General features: G+C 41.7%; 1 protein-coding gene across 1 annotated transcript in view; it reads right to left on the bottom strand.

The window, feature by feature from the left end:
- Positions 1-12,929, bottom strand: part of LRRD1 (leucine rich repeats and death domain containing 1) — a 191,706-nt gene that overhangs the window by 29,977 nt on the left and 148,800 nt on the right. Inside the window, exon 5 of the mRNA XM_085631088.1 lies at positions 10,671-10,832. Within this exon, the coding sequence (XP_085487214.1) occupies positions 10,671-10,832 (162 nt within the window). The remainder of the gene's footprint in view (positions 1-10,670; positions 10,833-12,929) is intronic.

Raw genomic sequence — 12,929 nt, 5'->3', positions numbered from 1 at the left:
TGCAATGAATGGTTCTGCTATTCAGGACGGGCAGCCTAAAACTAGTGAGGTGAAGATCAATTACCCAGCAGCACGGAGGAGCAAACGAGTGGTGTCAAACCCAGCAAGATATTGTGATTTATAATGGGTAGTTCATTAATCGTGTATGGTGGACAAATCCATAAGGAAATATTCAGTCTCTTGCTTGTAACTTATTTATGTATTCACATATTTATTATGTATACTTATGTGTATGTTATTATGTGTATAAGGAGGGAGATGTTTTGGTGAAGTGTTCTTCATACTGCATTCCACATTCTGGGTTCCATTGCTTAGGAATATGGAATGTAGGGTGAGGGCCAGTAAGTAAGGATTCTACCTCTGGCAGTTGATCCCGGAGGCTGTTGGTTCTCCATTTTGTTTCCAGCCTATTCCAAAAACCAGCTGGAGAACGTTCATTCCTCTTGGGTTTTTGTCAGCTTTTAAACCTTTTTCTTGTAACCGGGTCCAGTGAAACTATTTGTAATTAATAGAAGTGCAGTGAAGAAGTTCAGTTCAATAACCGCTGATCACGTGTCTGTGATTGCTTTTTCAGGGCAGATTTTGTACATTGCTTCATGAGTAGGTTTATAAGGGTCGGCGCAGTGGGACAGAGATCATAATAATTTGTATGGGGACACCTCGTGTTCTCTGTACATTGTAAGTTCTTGCTTTGCTTGCTGTTTTTACTTGTATACTGTGATTTTCTTTGTATGTGCTTTTTTAACTGCGAATTTACTAAACAGCGCTCGGTATACAAGATTGTCAAAGTTTGCTCTTCACAAACATAAACAAGCCTTTTCAGTGGAAAAGCTATTGGGATTGTAAATGACAAACCTTTTATCTGTGTTGGTTTTGAAAACAGATAAATAAAAGGCATTGGCATTTACAATGCCAATAGGATAAAATTTTGAAAATGTGAGACATATTGCGTTGCAAATGCTTATTTTTAAAAGCGCCAAGGTTTGGGCACAGTCTGCCAGGAATTCTACACTGGAGTGCTCTTCCTTTCCTTGTGGCGTTGTCAGTCTGGGTGAGCCCCAAAATAAAGGGCAGATGAGGTCAAGGGTGGGGCTGTCTATGCATCCTGATGTGACCATTGTATTGGTCACAGTGGGGGCAGGCAGGGGACCTAGTCACAAAATGAGGTGTAAATCACACTGTAGCAGCAGGGGCACCAAAGGATGCCGTTTTCAATGCTGATTGATTGTTCCTACAGCGAAACATTTCTCCTACAGTGTTGTTGGGCAGGCTCCTGGCCTCAGACACAGAGGGGAATGGGGGAGGAGGTTGTGGCGACTTGAGAGGCCTTCCTCAATGTGCATCACACAAGGCTGGACGATCACGGAATACTTTTTACATTCGGACCATTCCTGCCATCCTGGGACGCATTTTTAAAATAAAGAAGTAGGGGAACAGACTGGATTAAATTTAAAAAGTAGGGGCACACTGTGCCCGTCCGATCCTGCCCACTTCTACCACTGACGCATACACTGTACCTTAACACAAGTGGTTGATTATCTGTTTTACCTGAAAGGGGGGCGGGAGACAGACCACAAGACTCTTGGTAGCAATGGGTTTAATCATGGACAAAAGAAACATTGCCCGCAACTGGCAATTGAGCAGGGCTCCCTTCTTGGAAGAATGAACTCAGGGCATGGACTGCTATGCCAAGGCAAAGGAGCATGTGTTTATATACAGGGGATGCCCACAAAAATATTTAAAAAAAGTGTGGGGCATGTGGTGGAATTATTGTAAGAAGTAAAACAGATAAAAGTTGGAATCCTTTACTTGCTTTGTGGGAGACGCATAAAGACAGCAAACAGAATACTGTATGGGTGATAGCAGGTGTCAACTGAAGCTCCCACAAAAAGAAAGTATGCAGTGGAAGCAAAAGAGACAAAGTGATATGCTAAGTTTAGCATATCACTTTGTCTTTTAGAATTAAAATCAGAATTTAGATAAACTTCAAACTCCCCATTAAAATTAGAGTTTCCAATTTACAATACTTGTTTGTGAATTCAATAAAATAGTTTTTGTCACTTGTGAATTTGCTTGATATGTACTTGTTTCTGTATTTTCTTAAAATTGTTTTAAGGTTCAAATCATAAGAAATTACATAGGCTTGGTTACCACACTTCCAGTAATGACTCCATGTGTGTCCCTGGAATTCAGAAATGATACAGTGGGGGTTCCTGGATTCTAACAATGATTCATTGGGAGTCCACAGAAGTAAAAAAGTTAAGAATTAATCACCCGTAATTAAGTTAATCACCCGTGCTTCCCCTAACATACGTGGCCGGCCCTATATAGGGTTGTAGGCCTTGTGCTGTGTATACGTGGATCCCTCCTTTGGTCTCTGTACGACAAATAAAATAAAACAGATTTAATTTTTAAAAAAGGGCTGAACAGTAAGGAGGAATGGGAGAGGCTTATATAATATATTTACAATAAGCAATAAAAAATAAAATAAAAAAAAGTAAAGAATTGTAGGTCTACGGGAAGGCTCTCCCATGCTTGAATAATGTGTGATATTCTGCCACCAACTGCCACCAGTGGTGGCCCTTTAGTTTGTGTCCTGTGGGCTAGATAATGAGTCCCTTCTATATTTACTAACCTTAAGGGTGTAATAAGTTATTTGTCAAGGCTACTATCACAAGAACTAGGATGCACTATGATTAATGCTGAACGTAATTGTAGCCTCCTCTGTTGGGAGCCTGGTTCTGGAGTCACATATATGGAACAGGGTCTTTAGAGAGGTCCGTTTCAATGTTGATTTTAATCTGTTGGACAGCCGTAGTCCACAGAGTCACTTTCCGTTCAAGTCCATATCTAGAACCTGTCCTTGAACCTCTGGTTGGAAAGAGCACAGAGCCAACCTTATCTGCAAAGCACTAATACACCTGCCAGTATAATCTTGCTAGATATTGTGGAGGCTACATCAGTAATAGCTGGAGAAGCAAAGTAGGATTCTCTTAGAATAGATCTAGCATCTGGATGGTTGTCCTCTGGAATATGATCCAGGAATTGTGAGATGTGATAATAGTCCACCAGGATGGATAGTGCATTCACTGTTTGTTTTCATGGGTGTGGCAGCCACTGAGTCTGTAAAACGTGTCTGACCATCTACCATCCAGGTCTGGGGGACCTCTGCATAGGGATACCAGGTTCCTGGAATGCCATTAGGCCACTGAGAATAGGACAGAATGTGGTCGGGACTCAAAGTGGAGCAAGCCCATGCTGCATCTGGAGCTGTGCATTTCTTTTCTGACTGAGGTGTCATAGCTTTTTTCTGATGTTCACGTAGGGAACCTGAAGTGTCATCAACTGTAGGCCATGTCTGAGGCTTGTTCATCTTCTTCCTTCTTCTAGCTCCATAATTTGTAGAGATTGTTGGAAGGGTAAGAGAAATACGTAGAGGATGACCAAAATGCAACTTTGTCACTATAGTCACTGCTATTGTATTGAAGAAGATTTTAGGTACTGAAAGGCAATAATTACACACAGAAGTGTTGTATTGTTGTATGTGTATGCTAAAGTTAAGTGTGAGAATTCAGCTACCTTTTTTTAACTCTCTCCAATGAGGTCTTCATTGATGAGGTGGTCTAATGTGCCTCCATCACAAAGTTGTTGAACATGTCAGTCATCATCAGGAGTTTATTAGTCGATGAGGTTCGGGGTCACCAACAAGGTTTGCACTGTCATTGAGGTTGCAATTAGCAAAGTATTAGTCTTTGAAGAATGAGGCAGTGAGGTGGGGATCATTCACCAGTTACTGATTGGTGGCAATGGAACTGCCACTGGTTGTCTATGACAAAACACTTGTAGGATATTTGGTAATCATCAGTATGCAGCTTTAGGCAGAAATGGTCTTCACGGCTCGCTGAGGAAAAGGCTAAGAAGATTCTGACAAGGGAGAAGATATTTTCCCTTTCCACAGAAGCCACACAATGTTTTAATAGCCAACTGCAGAAACATCATGATCTTTTTCTGTGCCTTTTATTTTTTTTTTAACAAACTAAAGTTGGAGCTCCTCTTAACAAATCTTACCTGGGTGGGGCATCCTTAGAAAGGGCAACTGGGAGGGTGAAAAATGCCTAATTTCCCTGTTCTGTGTCCGAGTGGGACGGGTATGCCCAGACGTGGGTCCCGTGCTCTCCATGCCACTGGAGTCAAGCGATCCTGGCTGAGGAGGGGTGAAACCCCAAAACCGGTCCTAGGATGCTTGTTTCCAGTCCTAGGAGGATCTGGCCTGCAAATTCGGGTTGGACTGTTCCCATGAGGCACAGGGTCAAGACTGATTTGCATATTGCAGGGTCTAAGCTGGAGTGGCATGGTGAGCAACAGAATGATGGATTTAACCCAGATCTCTTGACTGGGGATGAATGTTTAATTTGCTCTGCATTCCGTCCATCATCTGTGTGTCTTTTGCTTTCTCGCCCTAAGTGCGCCCGGTATTCCCAGACGCGGGTCCCAGGCTCACTGTGCCACTGGATTCATGCTAGCCTGGTTGATATGGAGTGATGCCCCGAAACCTATCCCAGGATACTTGTTCCGGTCCAGGGAGGACCTGGCTTGGCAGTTCGGGCTGGACTGTTCTCATGATGCACAGGGTCAAGACTGATTTGCATATGGCTGTGTCTAAACTTGGGTGGCATGGTGAGCAAAAGAACTATGGATTTAACCCAGATCTCTTGACTGGGGGTGAGTGTTTGATTTGCTCTGCATTCTGTCCATCATTTGTGTGTCTTTTGTACAGAATTGGCCAGCTGGAGCACAGGCGTCTCAACCCCAGAAAGTTAATACAGGGAGTTCTGAAAATACACAAAAGCATAGCTTTTTCAATAGAACAAGTGGTAAATGCATTTGATAGAAAATCATGAACTGGAAAGCGATGCTGGGACAAAAACAACAAGCGTATCGAAAATAGAAGTGATGGGGCAGGGCAGAGGATGTGTCGTAATGGTTAGACCTGCTGACCTTGGAGCTGGTGAGACTGGTTCGAGTCTCGGCGTCGGCTCAACAATTAAATAAATAATTTCTGGATTTCCTTTTTTTCTTTTCTTTAAATGGTAAATAGTTAAAAAATAAAAGCGCTCCTGTTGAGTACTTTCTACTCCATTCCATAACGATCCTCCCCTGTGTCGCATTACAATGTATAATACAGTACGATACAGGCCAGCACAATGAACGGTGAATGAGATCTATATTACCTTAAACCAGGCAGGTGATAATGGAGACAAAGCCAACACAAGGAGATGATGGACGGGGTGCTAAAACTTTTCAGACACTCACACCCAGTCACAGATCTGGGTTGAATCAAACATCATTCTTTAGCTCACTTCGCCACCCCAGTTCAGACCCAGCCATGTGCAAATCAGTCTTGACCCTGTACCTTATGGGAACAGTCCAGCCCGAACTCCCAAGCCAGGTCTTCCCTGGACCGGAAACAAGCATCCTGGGACCTGTTTTGGGGCAACATCCCTCATCAGCCAGACTAGCTTGAATCCAGAGGCAAAGTGAGCAAGGGGCCCACGTCTGGGCATACCCTGCCAACTCAGGGTGAACAAAGCAAACACAAGGAGATGATGGATGGAGCGCTGAAACTTTTCAGACACTCGCCCTCAGTCACAGATCTGGGTTGAGTCCATCATCACTCTTTAGCTCACTTTGCCACCCCAGTACAGGCCCAGCCATATGCAAATCAGTCAGAGACAAGTCATACATGCATAATGGTGGCTATTTTATTGTGCAAGCCGGATGAGAGAGCCACTGGAATCTCAGAACCGTGGCATGTTTGAGACTATTAAAAAAATATAACAAGCAAAGGGGCAGGATCAAGGATGTGACATAAAGGCCAGAAATGCTCACCTTGGAGCTGTGAAGCCGGTTCGAGTCTCGGCATCTCGTCAACATCGTGTACAAGCATGCATTTCGACAAACAAAAAACACGACATGCAGACAACAAGCACGCTTCAAATGCGTGTGGGGAGAGATTAGGTTTAAATAATAAAAGTGTTGGGGAAACAAAGAAATGTAGCCGTGCGTGCTGCCACGAAAATAATTCTTCAAATGCATTGACGAAAGTATGCAAACATTAGTTAATAGGAGTTGGATCCCAGCCTTAACCTAATGAAAGCAGATGAGAAGGAGTAATTGGGCCATGGGATACTGGTAAGAGAACCACACCTAAAAAAAAGAAATACAACACTACAGCCGCTAGAAACAAAGGAAAATTAAAGTGACAAGCACACAGACAAATAAGAAGTGGGGGCAGGATGTAAGCCTCTTTTAAGATATATTGAATACAATAGATTTCACAAGCAAGCGATCTGGAGGCGAAACTTCACAAGCATGGTGCAAGCACTGTGCAGGCGAAACCTAAAAAGCTTGTTGGGGCGCCTAGAAAGATTGTCGCATTGAGCACCACCAGAGCTAAAGCCGGTCCTGTTTGCCCAAAATTACGGGATATTAAGCCACCCACAGAGTTAAACATGGTTACCCAGCTTTAAAGTAGGTCACTGTAGCTGTTATGCCGCATCCTGTATCCTTTGCATAACATTTTTAAAATGTGAAGCAGGTGAAGACCAAATGTAAATGTAAATGTAGTTACAAAACGAAGTTCCAGTGATAACACAGTGAAATATACCTATGTGAAACTGATAAATAATAATGTAAACAAAATCTAGTTATTCCAGAGTAAGTAAGAGAGGCCCTTGGTTTATAAAACCTGTCTCCAAGGCCTCCAGGTCAGTGTATGTGACTGGAGAAGTAGGCAACAATCTTCTCTGTTTTTATTTTCTGGCTTGGAGCCTATTCAACAGTGGTGTTTATTGATAAAAGCAGGGATGACATAAGTTGCATGATGCAGCCTTTTAATAATCTTTTTTTGGCTTGTGGCTTGAAGCCTGTAGCACCTTCAGCTGACTTTAAAGTGCTCGCACCTCTTTGTTGAAGCCGTATGGGGTGCTAGAGGATGGAGTCATGCATGCTGGAACGCGGATAAATACGTAAATGCTGTGTTTAGGAAGGAGACTGCTTGACTATATCAAAGAGTATTTTAGGTTAGCTGTAAAGATAGCCATTGTTTTATATCAAAGATAGGTGTCCCTCGGCACTCCAACAGTTAATATGTTTTACTTTTAAAAGAACAAAATGCGTAAGTGTAACCAAAAAATGGCCTGTTCCAATGATTCTACGTTAGAAATGTTGCTTGTTTTGTCTCATGAGCCAAGACACATAGAAAGAATACACTTCATTGTTAAAGAAGAGAAAATCAATTGAAGGTATTTGTATATGGGATTTATTATTATTTCACCCAAATTTCTATTTCTTTCTTTGAAAACACTATGTACCTTTTGCAATAAAATAGTGCTAAATTTCAACACAACAATATGCATTAAAAGTGATTTCAAAATTTAGTTTTTGCTGAGAACATTATACAACAGTGTATAGGCCAGGAAGGCAATCCTAGTCCTAGGGCCTTCCAGATGTTGGCAGTTGAAAACAGTCAAAGGTGTTGGCAGTTGAAACAATCATAGACAATCCAGTATGGAAGTGGCCAAAAGCAGCCGGAAGTAGCCAAAAACAGCCGACACGTGTTTCGTTACGTTATGTAACTTTATCAAGGCTGTGGACAAAGTGGCAAAAAAATAATATATAATACTCATTATGTATTATGTTCATATACATATCCCAATTAAAGAATATTCCACAGTTCTTGTGTCATTAGTATGTTTTAAGGAAAGTTAATACCATGGTGTTCTCATTCCATTAGTGTGTCTGATGGTGACCAGTCCGTCATTAGTTGAAAAACACAGGAACAAGAAAGAAGGCTTAAAAAACCATATTAGTAGAAATAGTATTACTATTTCTACTAATATGGTTTTTTAAGCCTTCTATGATTGTTTCAACTGCCAACACCTTTGACTGTTTTCAACTGCCAACATCTGGAACGCTCTAGGACTAGGATTGCCTTCCTGGCCTATACACTGTTGTATAATGTTTTCAGCAAAAACTAAATTTTGAAATCACTTTTAATACATATTGTTGTTTTGAAATTTAGCAGTATTGTATTGCAAAAGGTACATAGTGTTTTCAAAGAAAGAAATAGAAATTTGGGTGAAATAATAATAAATCCCATATACAAATACCTTCAATTGATGTTCTCTTCTTTAACAATGAAGTGTATTCTTTCTATGTGTCTTAGCTCATGAGACAAAACAAGCAAAATTTCTAACGTAGAATCATTGGAACAGGCCATTTTTTGGTTACACTTACGCATTTTGTTCTTTTAAAAGTAAAACACATTAACTGTTGGAGTGCCGAGGGACACCAATCTTTGATATACATGCAATAACAAGTTTCTTAGGAATTCTTGTTTATATTTACATCCTTGGTAGTGGGATGTTTTTTGTCACCTTGAAGGGCACCGTAATTTAAATATATGATGTAGTAAAAAATAACATAAAACTATACGGATCATAGAATGTGATGTGTGACTGTTCTAAACCACCACTACCTTTGTGTGATATTGTATAGCCATTGTTTTAGTTAACTTAAAAGCTTTCACATCTCTTTGTTAATGCATTGTGTGCTAAAAGATATAGTCAGCCGTATTGTGAGGGGAATGGAAACGTGAAGGGGGTGTCTGAAAAACAGCCTACTTTTTCCACAAGGGGTCAAAAAGGGTGGTGCAGTGAGATCGCGTGATACAACACTGAAAACAAATTGTAAGAAATAGCTTTGAAAAGGCTACAAAGACGCTACAAAGTATTATGAAATGCTATGATGTATTTTATACTGCTAACTCGACCTGAACAGATGGAAGCTCTTTACATCAGCACCAGTTGTATTACAGGTACATTGGTTTTTAGGCACGGAGATATAAATGATTTTCCCTGAATCACAAGATGTTGAGCCTCCCACTGAGACTCGAATCCGGTTCCCCAGCTTTGAAGTCAGACGCTGTAACTGCTACACAACATCTGCTCTTCTTTGCTTATAGTTCTTTAAATATGAAGGTGATGTCCACATGTAAATAAAGTTGCAAAACAATGGTCTAGTGGCAACACAGGAACATATAACTATGTGAAGCAAATAAGAAAAAGGCGAAACGCGCTTTGGTTTCAAAGTTGATTTTAATGATATTTTTGTGAAATAACTATAGCTTATTTGATACAACACCAAAGATAAAAAGCAAAGAAATAACTTTGAAAAGGCTACCAACGCTATAAAGTGTAGCATTAAGAAAAAAGCATAAAGCCTTTATGGCTGCAGACGCTGACTTGCTGAGAGAAAGCAAATAAATAATAAGGCGACACACGCTGCCTTGCAGCTGCCACAGAAAGTACATAAATAACACAACGTTTTAAAGCTTCACCAACGAAACAGGAAAAAAAGTCTTCCTTTTCCAAAGATACAACACGATGTAAAACACAATATTTCTAAGCTTCACCGAAGACAGCTACACAAAAAAACTTTGCCGATGACAAATGAACAAACGTAGCTTACAGAAACAGTGCAGAAAGCAAAGAATAAAATAGTCCCCAAAAACAAACATACAAGCACAAAAGTGTAAGGCTACAAATAATTGGTCCATGCTCTGTGCGACGGAACAACACACCAAAAGGAGGGACATTTAAGAAAGATTGACCACATGCAAGACAGCATTTTCAAAGGACACTCAGAAGACGAACAAATGAAAAGCAATGGGGCAGGCTGAGGGCCCACAGACCGAACACAATATGTTTTGAAGCGACAGCACATGTGCTGTCTAGGAAAAACGTAAAAAGGAATACACTAGGCCCAAAGGTGAACTTTCTGGGTTTAGGTAGGAGGAGCTTGTTACTGTGCCCACCTATGCCAGCAGCACTTTGCATGCTGAGATTTTTGAGCACTTATTTTTAAGGCGAAAAGCAAGAGTCCCAGAATGCAAGTTAATCTTAGCGAAAAAAGCTACTCCAGGCTAAAGAGGAAATTTGACAGCTATATAAAGGGAGATTTATATACGTTATTTCAATATTTCCGTTAGTGTCGACCTGATCAAAAGCACTTTACAACGTGCAGTGCTGGCCAACACCATAAACTGCTTGTAGGTAACCTCAGATAGTGGGAAGAATAAAGAAACAAAATGAATTAAAGCTCAGTATTTAAACTGGGCATTTACGAAATTCACAACAGAAAGTTAAAAAAAGAAAGACATTATCAGTTTAATGGTGGAAATTTAAAGAACTGGAATTTCATACCTTGTATATTTAGTTGGTTCTTTTGTGGGTTTATCAGATCCCTATTTCCAAATGCAAGTGCATGATGGTAAATGCCAGTTTCACCGACTGAATTAACTTATTTGCACAGGCATTTAAAGACATTTACACACTGCGTCTATCACATGTTTAATGGAATGAAATAATACTGGGTTTACAAATGTCAACTTTTTCAAATCAGTTATGGACATGAACTAAAATTTGAGGAATCAACACAAATCAGGTTTGCTGTAGTGGCAGGTGTTAACAAGCATGACCAAACATGATGGAACACGTAAATGTGCCCGAGAAGTAAGTTCAATGGCAGCTAGTGTTATGTCCGACATACATCATCTGCTAGAAAGATGGCTCTTTCTAATGTGACTAGAACGGGCATTCTTCACGTACCATCCCTTGCGTCTGCACTCTGGAGGTACCGTCCGATAGGGTACAGTTGTTTTCCTTTGCAGACTTCCTGGGGAGGGTGAGACATGGAATTCCCATCGAGGTCGATCTCCTTCAGCAAATCAAGATGAAATATCTCAGTCGGTAAGGACACCATTTGATTTTCTAGCAAAAGGTTCAAAAGAAAAATTATATTTTGTTCAGATATTTTTAACCTCTTTACAACTTTAATGATCCAATATCTATTTAAAGTTCATCCAAATGTGTACACCCTGTGCAATCTTTTTACAGGTAGTTTTCAGTTTCAGAATACTTCCTACTTCTTTTGTGGTTGTCAAGCATACCCAAATCAACACAAGGGACTCATCCCCAGCTGCGACCTACGAAGCAGTCCCTCTCCTCTTGCTACCGATATGATCCCACCTCATTCTCACTCCCCAGTCTAACCACTCTCTCTCATCCCATGGTACCCATTCCCACCCACCACTGCCTCTCGCCTTTCATCCTCCCTCATCAACTCTTACTCCGATCACAACTCTGACATACTCAACTCTTACACATCCTTCCTTCCGCCGTTCTAACCATTATCTTCACCCATTCTCTACTTTCCGGCCTCTTGAAGACCCCCACCTCCATCATAGCTTCCCGTCTTAGCCCTCATCTTCCTGGCCCCCCAAATACCCTCAGGATGTCCACACATATCTTATTACTCTCTCTGTCCCTCCTTTTCCTGGTCTCTCCTCACCTACCCATCTCCACTAGTTCCTATTGCACATCTCTCACTGACTGCCCTAACCTTGACCTGTCACCCCACTTTGTGCTACCCATTCACCAACCTCTCACCCCCTCCATCCATACATCTATCACTGGACCGCCCTCGCTCCCACCTGCTATGACTTCACCTCACTTCATCGCCCCTTTCTTCTTCACACATCTTTCCCTGGTTTGAAATGAGCAGGTGGTGGAATCATAGAGTTGCGCACTAGGGAGATGCATTTTCCCTGCGTTTGTGTCATAGACAAGCTTCTGCTAGTATGAGGTGGTCAGGCAGTGGCTGACATAGCCGGGACCTAGATTTGAAGGCCAGTAAAAGAGGACAGCACTGGCTTGGGGGCTGTGCCACAGGAGCATATGCTATTTGGGGTTTGTGGAGACCCAGGTACTCTCCGGAGTACACAGGTCACAGCCAGATGCTTATCCCCAGCTGTACCTGTTTTCACAGACCCTAAACGTCGCAGTCCCATCACTATACCATATACACTGCCCTCAGCTTGCATGGGGTGATTTATTCCGAGTGGTGTAGCTTTGGGTGTGCCATGGATCCCTAATTGCTGGGATGTTATTGTGTTTTTACAAACGTCAGCTTTACTTCTCACAGGCTTTTTCGTTTTGCTCTTTGCTTGTTGCTACACTTCTGCTTACAGCCCCGTGTTTCTTTTTCAAGATTATCTTCAGGACAGACAAATAGTCTTGAACAACACTTTTTTGGGATTGCTCGAGTAGGCCTATGAATTGTACTGACATTTCAAAAGAAACGAAGGCCACTGAAATAAAAGTGAAAAAAATACTTATCTTCACAACGCGAGGGCTACTCACATTGAATATGAGCCGCCAACGTGAGTGATAAAATCAGTCGCTTGCAACTTTATCAGCCACCATTTGTTAATAGAATGGATGAATGCTTTTAGAATCGGTAAAAATGAAGTTTCATTTTCTCTTAGAGCGCCATTAAAGTGAATCGGGTACCCTCTGTTATGACAAATCAAGAGTGAGAACAAAAGATGTTTCCCACTGTTGGAGGTGAATAGGAGAGGTGCTCACTTCTACTGCCTTCCCCGGGTCTCCAGAGATAGAAACAAAGATGGCAGCTGGGGGTTTCTCCCGCCATCTTCTGCCGCTCTCAGGTTTCCACAGAGCCGAGGGGGGTGAGAGAGTGTGAGCGGTTGGGGCAGACCCGTGCTGAAAGTAGCTTTCACAGAGCGTATGGCGGGGAAAGGCACAGATAGCATGACGCATAGTTGCTTTTCAATAAGGTTGGTAAACAAGCAGGGCTGCGGGTTTGGTGGCAGTGCACAGGTATTTTTTCAGTGTTTGGAAGAGGAAGTGGAGAATATGTAATGAATGACTTGGCCATTACTGTTCAACACCTCCACAGTTGTTGAAAGCAGGGGCCGATGATTCGGCAGGGAGGGCGCTTTGTAGATTGCTAACTATTGAATCAACAGGAATCTTTTTCACCTCACGATTGTGAGCGGCATCATA

This window comes from Triturus cristatus, chromosome 10, assembly GCF_964204655.1.
Source record: "Triturus cristatus chromosome 10, aTriCri1.1, whole genome shotgun sequence".
Taxonomy (NCBI): Eukaryota; Metazoa; Chordata; class Amphibia; order Caudata; family Salamandridae; genus Triturus; species Triturus cristatus.
Note: the sequence above shows the minus strand (reverse complement) of the source record. Positions and strands in the feature narration are given on the sequence as shown.